This window comes from Balaenoptera physalus (assembly GCF_965194825.1).
Source record: "Balaenoptera physalus genome assembly, chromosome: 7".
Classification (NCBI taxonomy): Eukaryota; Metazoa; Chordata; class Mammalia; order Artiodactyla; family Balaenopteridae; genus Balaenoptera; species Balaenoptera physalus.
The window spans coordinates 6204699-6222565 of NC_138886.1; the positions used below are offsets into that span (position 1 = coordinate 6204699).

At 45.6% G+C, this 17867-nt stretch overlaps 1 protein-coding gene across 6 annotated transcripts in view; it reads right to left on the reverse strand.

The window, feature by feature from the left end:
- The window catches only part of GPR107 (G protein-coupled receptor 107), a 102351-nt gene that overhangs the window by 30907 nt on the left and 53577 nt on the right, over positions 1-17867 (reverse strand). For 5 of the 6 annotated variants that reach the window (XM_082468153.1, XM_082468155.1, XM_082468154.1 and 2 more), the window contains 3 exons: positions 16291-16340; positions 15022-15105; positions 14168-14289 (listed from right to left, as the gene is read on the reverse strand). In XM_082468153.1, coding sequence (XP_082324279.1) covers positions 14168-14289; positions 15022-15105; positions 16291-16340 — 256 coding nt within the window. Of the gene's footprint in view, positions 1-20; positions 121-14167; positions 14290-15021; positions 15106-16290; positions 16341-17867 lie in introns of all 6 variants that reach the window. The other variant, XR_014265440.1, reaches the window with a different exon arrangement.

Sequence of the window (17867 nt, forward strand, 5' to 3'; positions counted from 1 at the left end):
GGCTCTGGAATCAGACACACCTGGGTTCAAATCCTGACCCGCTCTCTGCATGCGGTGTAAGCCTGCCCGAGTCACGTGACCTCTCTGTGCTGCGGCAAACACAGTCCCCACTTTCCAGAACTGTCGTGAGGGAAAAACGAGATTCTCCATCGTGCACAGTCACTACGTACCAGCTGTTATCACAACCGGCGTTCATCTCTTTCTTTTTGTCACCAATTTTTATGTTACATATATACACTAGTCACAATTATGACACCAGTATCTGTGTCATAATTAACATTCTGAAAAAAAGCTAATCAGCTGCAGACATTTACACTAACCAGCCACAGTGGATCATTTCTGAGTCCTGGGACAGAACCACAGGTTTGGAGGAACTTTCTGGGCTCAAAGATTCTTTGACCGTTAGAGACAGAGAGTGACTCACGACATCTCCTGAGAAGGTGGGGGTCTATGAGAAGACAGCCTCTTGCCTCACAAAATGTGAGCTAGACAGAGTCTAAGGATCTGGGTATCCATGACGCAATGGAGCGGCTCCGTAGCAGGAAACACCAAGCAGATACTGAACTCCACCTGGTAGGCGGAGCACAGGGGATTTTCAGGGCAGCAAAATGACTCTGTGTGATTCTATTATATAACGGTAGGCACACACCTGTCCAAACCCTCACAGTGTGCAACACCAGGAGGGAGCCCTACTGTAAACTATGGGCTCTGGACGATAATAAGTTGATAGAGGCTCATCAATTGTAAGCAATGTCCTACTGCGGACAGGGGATGCTGATAATGGAGGAAGCTAGGCGTGTGTGGGGCGGGGGCGTATGCGAAGTATCTGTACCCTCTGTTCAATTTTGTTCAATGTTATGAACCTAAAACTGTTCTCCAAAATAAAGTGTTAGAAACAAACACCCCTGGCCCAGCATCTCCCTAGGGACTCTAGGAAGCAAGGAGGCACCTATGTTCCTCCATCGTGGACCAACAGGAATTTCCTAATCAGTAAAATAAATTCAATCAATCATTCCAATAGACTCTCTCCAAGGACCCTACCTATCCCCCCCACCAACTCCCAAATCCTGTTACTTACAAATGGTGACTCAGTGGCCCTACATGTGACATCTAGAGTTTGTCCAGCTGGACCTAACAGTAGATAAATTATTTTATTTGAGTAAGGAGAGAAAGTTTTTTCTCGCTTCTCTCCTGCCACCACGCGGCTGCTGTGACCAAGCCCCAATGCCATCCAGTCCTCCCCAGAGTTGGGGCTTTTCTCAAACAAGAGTCCTTTGGACTCATGCGTTATCTCTACGTCTGGTAAAGTCAGGACAAAGTATGCTGCAGGTAGGTGGTTCTTGTGGGAACTGAGGGATCCCTGCAGAGGCTGTGCGTGAGTATAAATGCAGCCCCCAAACAAAGGGAACACTGCATCTGAGAGAACCTAGCATCACTTCCCACCAGCCGGTGCCCGTCCCGGGCCTGACCTCACCGGGAAGTGCTCACACTTCTCCCAGGAGAAATCCATGCACCCAGGGCAGCTTCTAAAGGGACCTTCTCCAGACTAGGACACGGGCACCACAGCCTTTCCAGCCCCAGCAGAGCAACCCCTATGCACCTCCAAACCTGTTGACGTAAGGGAAGAAATACAACCTCGAGTCTTCCAGAAACACTCCTGGCAACAGCCAGCGGATCTGTGGCTACTGCCCCAGGTTAAAAAGGACAAGGAGGAGCTCAACCCGTGCGGACGCTGAGGGCAGAGCACAGGCACCGTGACCCGAGGACGGCTCGGAGAGCAGGCTTGGGAAAAACCTTTGCTCCCTTTCTTTCCCTAAGGAAATACTCCTTGCCAGATGGCGGCCCAATTGAGAAAACAACGTTCACTCTGTCATGCCAGGCCTGGGGCAAGGACAGAGAGCTGGAACTGGTGTTCTCAGGGTGCCCCCTGCCCAGCAGAAGGGACGGTCTTCCAGACGGACACGCAGAGCCACTTCACACACACAGGACAGGAGTGCCAGGGCGCAGGTGTGGCGACAGCTCGGGGTGAGAAGAGTCACCTCTGCTGGGGGGGTGGGGGGCTGGGGGCCGCTTTGAAGCCTGTATTGAAAGACGAGGAGCAGCAAGATGGAGGAGTGGGAGGAGGGCAGGGGAGTGTCTGAGATGAAATCTAACAAGCAAAGGCATGGAGGGAACACAAGAAAGCTCCCCGACAGTCGGGGAGTGCTAAGAAGCTGCTGGTGAAGGAACGTGGCAGGAGAGTCGAGGGTGGGCGGGCGGGGCTGTGGACGGCCTTCCGTGCCGTGTCACCGGGGTGGACGTGACTTTTATACCTGGGCTCTCGGGCCTGGCTCCAGCAGGATCCAGGGGAGTTAAAAAAGCACAGAGACACCTGAACCCCCAACATTCAGAATCTAGTCTCCGGGAAGGAGCCAGGGTACCCACTTAAAAAACAGTCTACAGGTGATTCGGGCGGCTGAGGAGAATGGACGGGAAGGGGAGAAGATGGGAGGTGAGGACATCGGCCACACGAGGGCAGGGCGCCAGGATAAAGCGGGGAGAGGGCGGGAGACGCGACGTTAAGCCTGCAAGACGCGGCCACTCGCCCCACACAGGCCGAGGGAGAGGGAGGCATTTAGGCCGAGACCCATATTCTGCTGACAGCGACTGGGTGGGTGGATGCCGAAGCCCACAGGGTACGCAGGGGAGAGGCAAGCTTGGGGCGACGGTGGGCAGGTGGACAGAGGGACCCGAAGCCCAGGACAGGCAAGGGGCTGGAGCTGGAGACTGGGGAGTGGTCAGTGGGCGGAGCGGAGGCACCCCGGGCGAGAAGCGGCTGAGCGGGAGTCCCCCGCCTGCGGGGTGAGGGGTGCGCAGGCACAGAAGGGCGGCACGGGCGGAGCCGGCGATGATGGATGTGGCGTGAGGCTGGACGGGCGCCGCGCCCTGGCTCCCCAGTGAATCTCTGGGAAGTGAGAGGGACGCCAGGTGGAGGAGACAGAGGAGGAGACAGAGGAGGAGACCGTGGTCAGACTGACGCCGGGAGCCTCCTGGGCAGGAGGCGGCGCTTCGGCAACTTCACAGCTCCACACACACCTCCCCGCGTGTCCCGGTTTCAGCACAAACACTGAAGGGGGACAAACAGCCGAAGAGCTGTCCTCGGAGCAGCACCCCGCACTACACACAACCTGCGCAGAGGCCCTCCATGTGACGAAGAAAGACGCCGGACAAAGCTCAGGTCAAGCACCGAGCAGCGGTGATTTTCAGTCTAAACTCAAACCCCAGGGGTGCGAATGCAGGCGCAGCCCCCAGAGCCGCCCAGGCGGGGAGAGCCCGGTCCCCAGAGGGCAAGGCCTGCCCTTCCTGCCTCTGCCCATTCCTGCCCTGCCTGACCAGCTCCTTCTCACCCCCACTGCTGAGGTGCCTTTCTGTGGCTCCAGGCACACACCTCTATCGCAGCGCTGTCTACACTCTGTCACGCTGTTCCCGTAGGAGACTGGGGGATTCGGCACCGGCTGGTGTCCAGAACCACCTGTAGAGTCGACAGAGCGCTCACACCAGCACGAGTAGACTCGGTGCCCGGGCCAAGCCAGCCTCTCTGGCTGCCAGGTCCCACGCTGTTTCCAGCAGAAGCTGTCCTGCCCCCAGGGCCTGCTCAACTTTTCTGAGCCGAGGTGGCCACTCCTGACTTCAAGAGGACACTGGCCCAAGGGTCAGCAGCTCCTGAGCCGGTCTGAGGCAAGCGGCAACAGTGCTAAGCCGACAGAGGTGCTCCCAGGGGGATGGGTCCAGGGGAGCGTGGAGGATGGAGAAGACAGTGGAGCAGAGAGGCGCCCAGAGAAGGGGGGCTAACGCAGAGACAGGGGGAGCGGACGGACCCAGCTGCCTCCTGCTTTCCTTCTGCCCCTACGTGGCGACCTCTCTTTTCCTTGTAGAGGCCTGAGTCTCGTGTTTGCAACCAACAGGGCCTAATGAATACGGGAAAGACGAGAAAGGGGGCTTCGGGTCCCCACTGCTCCTTCTGCCACACGAGACTGCCGTCAACTGTGGCCTGGGCCGAAGTGGCACACGGATGCATCTGTTTCTGTAACCAAACTGAATCTAAATGCTAACCATTTCTGGACTTGAATTGTAGAGAGGCTTGGTTAAGAGACAATTCTATTAGTCTCCAACCTCTGTTTCTACATTTATTGGTTACCCACTTGCATGAATGCAGGAAGTAGTAAAAGGTTACTGGCAACCCTGAAGCCGGCATTCTGGAAGGGGAACTCCAGAGACACAGCTCCTGGGCCCTGGAACCCAAACCAAATCTCTTCCCACTCCTGCTTCTCAAGATGGCAGAAATAATTCAGATCATCAAGGATAAGCACAGCACATGCGGTGGCTATAAGTCTGATAACTGAAATTACATCCAATACTTAACTTGCTGATTTTGTTATGATAAATTCTGTTACCAAAATCAGTAAGCCACTCTGAGCTTTAGCCCAAAGAGAGATGTCAAAAGGAACAGAAGGAGAAAAAGATGGAAAGTCAGCATTACTTCCGAAGGCGCCCTCATTCCCCAGGCCCAGAGGGCGCAGCTGCCCGGACTGCATGCAGGCCTAGGCTGGAGGCAGGGAGGACGCACTACCTTGGGCCAGACTCACTTGCCAGTGCACCGCCCTCCCGCAGCTCAGCTTCAGACAGAGGAGGTAAGAAGAGGTGAATGAGAAGCTACCCAGAACCCCAGTCGGCAAGGTCAGTGCGTGGCCCAGGTCAGAGTTCTGGTGCAGAGGGCATACTAGGAAGGGTGTGAATTCGTCTTAGGTGTGCGAGGCATAAACATTATTATTGATACTTTGCACAAAGAGGTGCTTAATATCCTGGGTGGGGATCAGACCTAGCGCCCTCCTTCAGGAAACACCCTCCAGTGTGCATGACAGAGCACTCATGACCTTCTAGAAAATACAGGCAAGGCTCTGCTGGTCTCTGGTTTGGGTTATTTCTGGAGGATTTAAGAAGGGCCCTCCAGGAACAGTACTTCCGAGCAGAAGAGGGAGATGACAGCCCAGGCTCGGCGGTCCCAGAAGCTGCTGAGCCTTGACCCTCACCTGCGGCTGAAGCCTCCCCCTCAGGCCTCTGCTGCTGTCACATCTTATAAATTCACAGAACTTTCCCAACGGTTGAGTTCTTAGCTAGAGAGAAACCCCAGCACAACTGCCTTGCTGACTAAAAGGCACCTGGCCTCAAGCGGCTCCTCAACTTGTCTTTCACAGGCTCATCTGGGCTGGTGCTCCCGGGAACACCACCACCACCCCTGTAAGCAAACCTTCATTTGGGCCGACTCCTTCTCTAGCTGGTACGTGTGCAGCCCTCCCGTCATGGAAGAGACGCTCACTTCACCATTACGGGAGGGCCCACACTCAGCCAACCCCGGAGAACAGAGCACGGAGCGCTCTTCCCTGGTAACAGGAGTAGAACCCAAGGGTCAATCTTGGCTCAAACTGCCCACCCTGCCCAAATCTTGCCAGAAGCACAAAACACACACACCCTAGTCTCCAGTGGACTGATGGTCTGTCTGTCTTCCCTTTTCCTCCCCTGATTTTAACACACACACAGGCCCTCTTGCGTTTTCGTTACCACTACCACCAAATACTGTCAGAGAGAAATAAAAACCAAAACAAATTTTTTAAAATTTTGCCAATGAGACAAACATACCTTAACAAAGCATCTGCGCTTCTAGATGCAATGGCTGATGGAAAGGATGTGGGGAACAGGAACGCCTGCCTTGCTGGGGAGAACATCAACTGATCACACTTCAGTCAAGCGGAAGATGCTAGGACCCAGCCATTCAGCTTCTCGCTATGACCCCAGAGCAACCCTGCCTTAAACGGTTACGGAATGCTGAGCTAAAGGGCTCCCCGCAGGGGAAAGGAAAAATACACCATGTCTCAGGTTACTTCCCGACGCCGCTGCTTACCAGATGGACTCTATGTTTTTATTTTTTACCAACAGCTTAAGTATTTTAATTGTTTCCAACTAAGCCTGTTCATTATAACTATATAATAAAAATGTACAAAGAATAATGTAGCACTTTTTGGTTAGATTTAAGCCAAAGGCATTCATCAATAAGGAATCTTCGGATGTGAATATTCCAGAAATTTCTCTAAGCCATCTGATGAGGACAATTGTCTCTGAATATTACCTTACTTCAGAAGGTATTGGCAGACATTTAAATTGAACTCAGACTTCTTCAAAATAAACCTTAATTTAAAAAAACTATTCTGGCCTGAGGGTCTGGCTTCCAATCGGCCTGAATCTCGGTGCTGCCTGAGATCCTTCCCTTCAGGACACTGATAGTTCTAGGAAAACCCTCAACTACCGGGAGCCACTAAAAATAAAATAGGCCACTTGGATGACCACAAAGGTTTGCGAGACAACCAAGAGCCAGGGCAGGGTTCAAGGAGGAGGCCCATCTCCTCCATGAGGCCCCTCCTTCAAGACTGGGAGAGGGGGCTGTTTATCTAACGCACAGATACCAACACACAGTCGAGCAGAATGAAGACATCAAAGACGATGTTCCAAACAAAACAAAAGACAGAACCTCAGAAAACGCCCCTAATGAAATGGAGAAGTGACTAGAAAGCTTTCCTGAAAACTAAAATGACTAGTTTAAACAACTTGTGTGTGAACGTGAAGCGTGAATACAAATTTACACAAATGAGAGACCTAACGGAAGGAATGGCTATCTTGATTTAAGGCAGCCTGGGAGCATGTCTTAAAAAGCAGCTATACAAGATGATTAAGTTCCATATATATGTTGTAAAACACTGGGCTATAATTAGCAACACTGTATTATACACTTAAACATTTATTAAGAGGCTGTGTGGCTGACAGGGTCTTGGTGCTCCAGACAGGTGTCAGGCCTGTGCCTCTGAGGTGGGAGAGCCCAGTTCAAGACATTGGTCCACCAGAGACCTCCCGGCTCCATGTAATATCAAACAGCAAAAGCTCTCCCAGAGATCTCCATCTCAATGCTAAGACCCAGCTCCACTCAACGACCAGCAAGCTACAGTGCTGGACACCCACTGCCAAACAACTAGCAAGACAGGAACACAACCCCACCCATTAGCAGAGAGGCTGCCTAAAATCATAATAAGGTCACAGACACCCCAAAACCCACCACCGGACGCAGACCTGCACAGCAGAAAGACAAGATCCAGCCTCATCCACCAGAAAACAGGCACCAGTCCCCTCTACCAGGAAGCCTACACAAACCACTGAACCAACCGTAGCCACTGGGAGGAGACACCAAAAACAACAGGAACTACGAACCTGCAGCCTGCGAAAAGGAGACCCCAAACACAGTAAGTTAAGGAAAATGAGAAGACAGAGAAACACACAGCAGATGAAGGAGCAAGGTAAAAACCCACCAGACCAAACAAATGAAGAGGAAATAGGCAGTCTACCTGAAAAAGAATTCAGAGTAATGATAGTAAAGATGATCCAAAATCTTGGAAACAGAATGGAGAAAATACAAGAAACGTTTAACAACGACCTAGAAGAACTAAAGAGCAAACAAACAATGATGAACACCACAATAAATGACATTAAAAATTCTCTAGAAGGAATCAATAGCAGAATAACCGAGACAGAAGAACGGATAAGTGACCTGGAAGATAAAATAGTGGAAATAACTACCACAAAGCAGAATAAAGAAAAAAGAATGAAGAGAATTGAGGACAATCTCAGAGACCTCTGGGACAACACTAAATGCACCAACATTTGAATTATAGGGGTCGCAGAAGAAGAAGAGAAAAAAAAGGGACTGAGAAAATATTTGAAGAGATTATTGTTGAAAACTTCCCTAATATGGGAAAGGAAATAGTCAATCAAGTCCAAGAAGCGCAGAGAGTTCCATACAGGTTAAATCCAAGGGGAAACACGCCAAGACACATATTCATCAAACTATCAAAAATTAAATACAAAGAAAAAAGCAGCAAGGGAAAAACAACAAATAATATACAAGGGAATCCCCATAAGGTTAAGAGCTGATCTTTCAGCAGAAACTCTGAAAGCCAGAAGGGAGTGGCAGGACATATCTAAAGTGATGAAAGGGAAAAACCTACAACCAAGATTACTCTATCCAGCAAGGATCTCATTCAGATTCGATGGAGAAATTAAAACCTATACAGACAAGTAAAAGCTAAGAGAATTCAGCACTACCAAACCAGCTTTACAACAAATGCTAAAGGAACTTCTCTAGGCAGGAAACACAAGAGAAGGAAAAGACCTACAATAACAAACCCAAAACAATTAAGAAAATGGTAGTAAGAACATACATATCGATAATTACCTTAAATGTAAATGGATTAAATGCTCCAACCAAAGGGATTAAATGCTCCAACCAAAAGACACAGACTGGCTGAATGGAGACAAAAACAAGACCCGTATATGTGCTGTCTACAAGAGACCCACTTCAGACCTAGGGACACATACAGACTGAAAGTGAGGGGATGGAAAAAGATATTCCATGCAAATGGAAATCAGAAGAAAGCTGGAGTAGCAATTCTTATATCAGACAAAATAGACTTTAAAATAAAGACTATTAGAAGAGACAAAGAAGGACACTACAGAATGATCAAGGGATCAAACCAAGAAGATATAACAATTGTAAATATTTATGCACCTAACATAGGAGCACCTCAACACATAAGGCAAATGCTAACAGCCATAAAAGGGGAAATTGACAGTAACACAATAGTAGAGGACTTTAACACCCCACTTTCACCAATGGACAGATCATCCAAAATGAAAATAAATAAGGAAACAAGCTTTAAATGATACATTAAACAAGATAGACTTAATTGATATTTATAGGACATTCCACTGAAAAACAACAGAATACACTTTCTTCTCAAGTGCTCATGGAACATTCTCCAGGATAGATGATATCTTGGGTCACAAATCAAGCCTTGGTAAATCTAAGAAAATTGAAATCGTATCAAGTAGCTTTTCCGACCACAACGCTATGAAACTAGATATCAACTACAGGAAAAAATCTGTAAAAAATACAAACACATGGAGGCTAAATAACCAAGAGATCACTGAAGAAATCAAAGGGGAAAACAAAAAATACCTAGAAACAAATGACAATGAAAACACGACAACCCAAAACCTATGGGATGCAGCAAAAGCAGTGCTAAGAGGGAAGTTAGCAATACAATCCTACCTCAAGAAACAAGAAACATCTCAAATACACAACCAAACCTTACACCTAAAGCAATTAGAGAAAGAAGAACAAAAAAACCCCAAGGTTAGCAGGAGGAAAGAAATCATAAAGATCAGATCAGAAATAAATGAAAAAGAAATGAAGGAAATGATAGCAAAGATCAATAAAACTAAAAGTTGGTTCTTTGAGAAGATAAACAAAATTGATAAGCCATTAGCCAGACTCATCAAGAAAAAAAGAGAAAAGACTCAAATCAATAGAATTAGAAATGAAAAAGGAGAAGTAACAACTGACACTGCAGAAATACAGATGATCATGAGAGATTACTACAAGCAACTATATGCCAATAAAATGGACAACCTGGAAGAAATGGACAGATTCTTAGAAATGCACAACCTTCCGAGACTGAACCAGGAAGAAATAGAAAATATAAACAGACCTGTCACAAGCACTGAAATTGAGACTGCGATTAAAAATCTTCCAACAAACAAAGGCCCAGGACCAGATGGCTTCACAGGCGAATTCTATCTAACATTTAGAGAAGAGCTAACACCTATCCTTCTCAAACTCTTCCAAAATATAGCAGAGGGAGGAACACTCCCAAACTCATTCTATGAGGCCACCATCACCCTGATACCAAAACCAGACAAAGATGTCACAAAGAAAGAAAACTACAGGCCAATATCACTGATGAACATAGATGCAAAAATCCTCAACAAAATACTAGCAAACAGAATCCAACAGCACATTAAAAGAATCATACACCATGATCAAGTGGGGTTTATCCCAGGAATGCAAAGATTCTTCAATATACACAAATCAATGTGATAAACCATATTAACAAATTGAAGGAGAAAAACCATATGATCATCTCAATAGATGCAGAAAAAGCTTTTGACAAAATTCAACACCCATTTATGATAAAAACCCTCTAGAAAGTAGGCATAGAGGGAACTTACCTCAACATAATAAAGGCCATATATGACAAACCCACAGCCAACATTGTCCTCAATGGTGAAAAACTGAAACCATTTCCTCTAAGATCAGGAACAAGACAAGGTTGTCCACTCTCACCACTGTAACTCAACATAGTTTTGGAAGTTTTAGCCACAGCAATCAGAAAAGAAAAAGAAATAAAAGGAATCCAAATCAGAAAAGAAGAAGTAAAACTGTCACTGTTTGCAGATGACATGATACTATACATAGAAAATCCTAAAGATGCTACCAGAAAACTACTAGAGCTAATCAATGAATTTGGTAAAGTAGCAGGATACAAAATTAACGCACAGAAAATCTCTTGCATTCCTATCCACTAATGATGAAAAATCTGAAAGCTAAATTAAGGAAACACTCCCATTTACCACTGCAACAAAAAGAATAAAATACCTAGGAATAAACCTACCTAAGGAGAAAAAGACCTGTATGCAGAAAACTATAAGACACTGATGAAAGAAATTAAATTGGGAGATTGGAATTAATACATATACACTAATATGTATAAAATGGATAACTAATAAGAACCTGCTGTATAAAAAAATAAATAAAATTCAAAAAAAACATATGTAAAAAAAGAAATGAAAGATTATACAAACAGGGCTTCCCTGGTGGCGCAGTGGTTCAGAATCTGCCTGCCAATGCAGGGGACACGGGTTCGAGCCCTGGTCTGGGAAGATCCCACATGCTGCGGAGCAACTAGGCCCGTGAGCCACAATTACTGAGCCTGCGCGTCTGGAGCCTGTGCTCCACAACAAGAGAGGCCACGATAGTGAGAGGCCCGCGCACCGCGATGAAGAGTGGCCCCCACTTGCCGCAACAAGAGATAGCCCTCGCACAGAAACGAAGACCCAATGCAGCCATAAATAAATAAGTAAATAAATAAATAAATAAATAAATAAATAAATAAATAAATAATTAAAAAAAAATACATTCCCAATCTCCCAATTCCTCCCACCCCCCCTTAAAAAAAAAAAAAAGATTATACAAACAGATGGAGAGATATACCATGTTCTTGGACTGGAAGAATCTACATTGTGAAAATGACTATACTACCCAAAGCAATCTACAGATTCCATGCAATCCCTATCAAACTACCAATGGTATTTTTCACAGAAATAGAACAAAAAGTTTCACAATTTGTATGGAAACACAAAAGACCCCAAACAGTCAAAGCAATCTTGAGAAAGAAAAATGGAGCAGGAGGAATCAGGCTCCCTGACTTCAGACCATACTACAAAGCTACAGTAGTCAAGACAGTATGGGACTGGCACAAAAACAAATATAGATCAATCAAACAGGATAGAAAGCCCAAAGATAAACCCATGCACATATGGTCACCTTATTTTTGATAAATGAGGCAAAAATATACAATGGAGAAAAGACAGCCTCTTCAATAAGTGGTGCTGGGAAAATTGGACAGCTACATGTAAAAGAATGAAATTAGAACACTCCCTAACACCATACACAAAAATAAACTCAAAATGGATTAAAGTCCTAAATGTAAGGCCAGACACTATAAAACTCTTAGAGGGAAACATAGGCAGAACACTCTATGACATAAATCACAGCAAGATCCTTTATGACCCACCTCCTAGAGAAATGGAAATAAAAACAAAAATAAACAAATGGGACCTAATGAAACTTCAAAGCTTTTTTTGCACAGCAAAGGAAACCATAAACAAGATGAAAAGACAACCCTCAGAATGGGAGAAAATATTTGCAAATGAAGCAACTGAAAAGGATTAATCTCCAAAATTTACAAGCAGCTCATGCAGCTCAATATCAAAAAAACAAACAACCCAATACAAAACTGGGCAGAAGACCTAAATAGACATTTCTCCAAATAAGATATACAGATTGCCAAGAAACACATGAAAGGATGCTCAACATCACTAATCATTAGAGAAATGCAAATCAAAACTACAACGAGGTATCACCTCACACCAGTCAGAATGGCCATCATCAAAAAATCTACAAACAATAAATGCTGGAGAGGGTGTGGAGAAAAGGGAACCCTCCTACACTGTTGCTGGGAATGTAAATTGATACAGCCACTATGGAGAACAATATGGAGGTTCCTTAAAAAACTAAAAATATAACTATTATATGACCCAGCAATCCCACTACTGGGTATACAACCTAAGAAAACCATAATTCAAAAAGAGTCAAGTACCACAACGTTCATTGCAGCTCTATTTACAATAGCCAGGACATGGAAGCAACCTAAGTGTCCACTGATGAATGGATAAAGAAGATGAATGGATAAAGAAGATGTGGCACATATATACAGTGGAATATTACTCAGCCATAAAAAGAAATGAAATTGAGTTATTTATAGTGAGGTGGAGGGACCTAGAGTCTGTCATACAGAGTGAAATAAGTCAGAAAGAGAAAAACAAATACCGTATGCTAACACGTATATTGGAATCTAAAAAAAAAAAATGGTCATGAAGAACCTAGGGGCAGGACGGGAATAAAGATGCAGACGTAGAGAATGGACTTGAGGACACAGGGAGGGGGAAGGGTAAACTGGGACGAAGTGAGAGAGTGGCATGGACGTATATACACTACCAAATGTAAAACCGATAGCTAGTGGGAAGCAGCTGCATAGCACAGGGAGATCAGCTCAGTGCTTGGTGACCACCTAGAGGGGTGGGATAGGGAGGGTGGGAGGGAGACGCAAGAGGGAGGAGATACGGGGATATATGTATACATATAGCTGATTCACTTTGTTATACAGCAGAAACTGACACAACATTGTAAAGCAATTCTACTCCAATAAAGATGTTAAAATAAATAAATAAATAAGAGCAACACAAGTAAAAAATAAAAATAAAAAAACTATTCTATATTCTGTTCTATATTTAAACAATTTTAAAAGAATTTTCCTTTCCGGAAACAATAATAAAGGAAACAAGGCATTTCATAAAATGTGGTCCTGAACAAGTCACAGTAAAAACTGAATGTACACTTAACTCCAGGTGACTGTCACTTGTGCCTCTTCAACCAACAGTCACTTGCTCAGATTATGCCACTTCTAAACAAGGCACACCTGACTGTTCTGCTGCTTTCCCCTCCACTCTCTGTAAAAAAGGGGCTTCTTCCTCTGAGCAGGGAGCTGTTGTTTGGGGCTCTGCTTCCATTTACTGTTCCCACACAGGAGCTGAGCACATCCCACGCTGCCTGACCTGCCCGCCGGCCCAGCGGAGCCCACCGTGGGCCGAGGCTCAGCCTGCGAACTGGGAAAGGTGAAAAGGCCGCCTGCACTGAAGGCAGCACTCTCGAAAGAGTGGACAGGAAGGGAGAAACACAGCCACAAGCTAATCATCAAACTCATCTACTGACCTGGCCCAGCAGAGTTCATCAGTTAACAAGCAAATATTCTTCCTTTTTTTTTAATAAGCAAGTATTCTTAATCACCATTCACTTTTCTAGAAAACGGTTGCCCTTTCCCAGAAAATAGGACCCTAGAGTCACTTAGCCTGTGATTCAGAACAGCCCATTTTAATGCTCAGATATAGGTCAAGTCATTGTGCTAGCTGTGAAAAGCTACTCAGTTACCTGATGATAAAGGACGTGCGAGGATAATTGGCACTTACAGATGACTCGGATGATTACATTTTTAGACGTAAGCTCCCAATGGCAGGCCCAGCAGGAAGTTGGGTGCCCATCCTCAGTAGTTTCGAACTGGCCAAGTATATCCTCGAGTTCTTGCCACTAAGTTATTGGAAGCTGGCTCCAATGATGCTTAATAGAATGGCAAGTTCTACTTCCCCCGAAAAGACTGAGCGATGCTTGGTAGGTACTGTACCTCAAACTGAACACGAGAGCATGGGGCCTGCATGTCCATTTCCTTCTGCTAAAAAGGGAGGGACAACCTCTGGAGCAACAAACTGCAGAGAGCAGCTGCTCCAGTTCATACCACGCTGCTCTCAGTTACGTAAGGGGCGAGGGAGGGGAGGGACGAAAGGAGATTCTTACACAGATTCCATTTCCAAGTCATCTTCTTCCTGAGAAAGTTGTAGGTAGGGGTTATCTGAAGCTGGACGGAACTTATACCCCGTTAGAACAAAGAACACCAGCGTGGCCATTTCATCCAGGAGCTGCAAATTTTAAAACCACCCCCAAATAAAGGGATTAGAATATTGTTCTTCAGAAAGCAGTGGAACTAAACAAATTGACCCCCTCCCCCCAACCACGCGCCGGATCAGTCACTCAAATGCCAAAGCTGACCGCTGGGGAGCATTTTCCTTAGGGGATTTGCTGAAGCCTTAGCTAGGCGCATTCTGCCCAGAGATGACATTTGAGACTCCTTGTTTTAAGTGTCTTCATTGGCATCTTTTAAGAGCTCATTACATACATACATTTTCCTACAGTGTCTAAAGCACCAAGTGAGAGCCTCCAGAAAAAAGTCTCTAAATCATATGGTGGCTACCCTAGTAGTTAAACTAGTTCTAGTATATTGCAAAGATACTTTATGATTGAAATAGTAATAATGGGCAAGAAAAAGGGAGGTCTGGATTCCAAGCTATTCTAAGCCCTATAACTGATTTCATCTAGATTTTAATTATACAGGGCAAGTCTTTCTCGGCCTGAGGCTTTTCTCTGCAAAAACTTTTAAAATTGAAAACTAAAATCAATAATGCAATTACTTCCAGATTTCTCATGTAATCCAGCAGCTTTCCTGGACAAACATATCATCTTAATTGCAGACCGGAAGAAACAAAAGGTCTTAGTGGCCACCGCCAAATAAATTGGTAACAATCTTAAATTACACCCTAAGACTTCATCCTCAGACACAAATTCTCTGGCACTGTCCCCTGTGAGCAGCATACCTGGTAGAGCCACTTCCACTGGAACGGAACAGCAAGTTTGAGGAGAAATGCAATGATCCTGGTGAAGTATATATAACATACGATCTGTATGAGGGGCAAAGAAAACAAGAAATAAAATCAACATAGAAATTACGGCACCACTTTCTTCCAATGATCTGCTTTCACAAATTAACTACAAAAGAGAAAACAGAATTACCTGAAGATTATTTGACACTTATAGTGCTAATTAATAAACATGGCAGAGAGACAGATGCTCTGCTAGTTACACTAGAAAGAATTTCTTCTCTAGGTGACCAAGATATGGACTGACCACAGTCACACCCATTGGGAGGACACTTTGCTGTGGTTGCTCTTAATTCCTGAGTAACCCTTTCGTCGCCTAATTCTCATACATAACCCACTGATTTCAAGCCCCAAAGGGTACTAGTTTTTTATTCCTAGAATTTGAGAAATATTTTCCAGCAGTAATAGCAAAATAAAGCCACACAGGGAAAATACTGATTTTTAGTCTCTTCAGCAGATGCTGTAAATGTTCGAGGTCCACGCTCAGAGGAAGTACCAATAATCCTAAGCATTCTAGTAAAAGAGGATGTGAAAAGGATTCAACACGCTGACCCCTCGAGAGTGGACGGCTCACTGGGACTGCACCCAGGGCAGACAGGCTTGCAGGGGACTGTGCAAAGTGACAGTCAATGCCAAAAGCACAAATGAAGATGACTCAGAAGCTTTCATTTAGGAGTACGGAAGCAAATTCTAGAAGAAATCTATACCTTATATAGTCCAGGAAATGGACTTTTCGTGTTCATTCCAGTCCTGTTTGTAGATATGATCCCATTTTTGTAAATGAATTTTTTAAAAAGCAAGTCAAAGGAACAGCTATGCGTGGCATATGCCTAGAAAAGAATCTAGAGAAATAACCACTGAACTGTTAACCATAATACCTGGGGGAGGAGGAAGAAAAGGGGAAGGGGTATAGAAGGTCGGGGTCATAAAGGGCTTTTGCTGTGTTCCTATAATCCTGCATTTTAAAAATATCAAGCATGTATTACTTTTCTGAGTATTTAAAGCCCAATTTAAAACTAAAATTTAAAAAGAAGTAACTCAGATAATTAATTTCCCATGTCCACGGCCACCATTTGGTTTTGTAAAACGAAGCCCACACACAGCTCCAGGTAGCACACTTCCTGTGCTTCTACCAATGCTTTGGAAGTTCATTAGCTCTACTCCATGAATTGACCTTATTTACAAATTTAGGAATTTTGTACTCACCAAGACGTAGTAATGTCTGAAAAGTTTCAGCTTTGCCAAGTTAATGGCAGCTGGGGAGAAGAAAAGAACAAAATGAGAGGCTACTTCTTTTCTCATTCTTAAAGCCCATCACATTCAGGTACCCTCTCAGTCAACAGGCCAAGTCTAATGCAGATGAGTACCGCCCAAGGCGGGGGAGGGGGGGAGGGGGGCGGGGCACATCTGTATTTCTGGAAATGCAGTTCGGCAGGGTCTCCCCCAGTCACCAGGAAGAATTTGGGAGTTGTGGCGGCAACATACTGGGACTCCCAGCTCCAGTAAACCAGTGCACCTCCCCACTCCGCGTTCAGAAGCTTTAAACAGCCATGCAGAGAATACAGTGACACCACAGAAATCGGCAGACACTACAGATCAGGACTCTTCCCCCGCCCCCGCAAAGCCATCATTAAACATTTCAGCTCTGCTACTGTGGCTACAGGGCTGCATCCCCCCAATAGGACCAGTCCCAGGTAGGTCCCTGAGCCCCATCCAGGGGAGCCTCCAGCTAACTGAGGGTGTAAATTCAATTAACCCATGGGTGCGTCTTGCAAATTTCACTTAGGTTTTCACTAAGTGTCTTGTAACAGAGCCCTTTAAATACAACCTCCCCAGCTTTGCCCTACCTTCAAGATTGCTCAAGGTCAGGGAGCCAGGACAGCTAACTTCCTGCCACTGCCAATGGCCATGAAATATTGATGACCACAGAGGGTAGCCTGGCTCCCTCCCCGATTAGCAATTCTTTCATTCATCATAAACCTCCCTGCAGGAGGCAAATTAATTTTGCTTAATAACATTTAATTACCGGTTCCCTTTAGGAATGGAACTGTGGGTGGTGAAGAAGCGATTTCCTTCTGTCTCCCTCCTCTGGCTCATGATTAGTCGGGGGGCAGTCAAGCTTAGGATTCCCGGAATCCTGAATTAATCTTCAAGGTGATTATCAACTAACAGTATCTGCAAGAATCCGCTCTGAGAAACTGCGTGTGTCAATGAGAGAAGGTTCAGAAAATCTGAGAAATTCTAACTCTCCAAATTGAGAGGCTATAATACCCACGTATAGAGCTGTGATGGACTCGTGCACTCAAGTAACACCTGAAGAAGCTAAATGAAGTAGGCAGATCAGCAAAAGCTTTCTTATCTAGCAACCCCTCTGGCGGTCTTGCTATTTTTTAAATTAAATTTCTCCGGTTCTCAGTCCTTCTTCATCTACTCTGACTCTGGGCCAGGCCCCAGGATGCCAGCAGTGACCACGGCGCCTGCCCCAGGGGCGGCTGCCATCCCTTAGGGAAGGAGAGGCACTGGATCACCGGCCAGCCACTCACAATGCTAAGCGCACAGAGTACTGGGCGGTGCGGGTGTGGGGTCAGGTTCTCCTCCCCGCCTGGGGGTCAGGAGAGGCTTCACGAGGTCAAGATGTTAAAACTGAGAAGTGTCGGATAACTACGTCCCCAGATTTCAAACTCTGCACGTTGGCATGAACCAGTGTTCCTCTTTGCATGCGAGTCTCTGCTCACACTGGTGGCGGTCAATGACACGGCCAGCTGCTCCTGCACTCTGTCTGC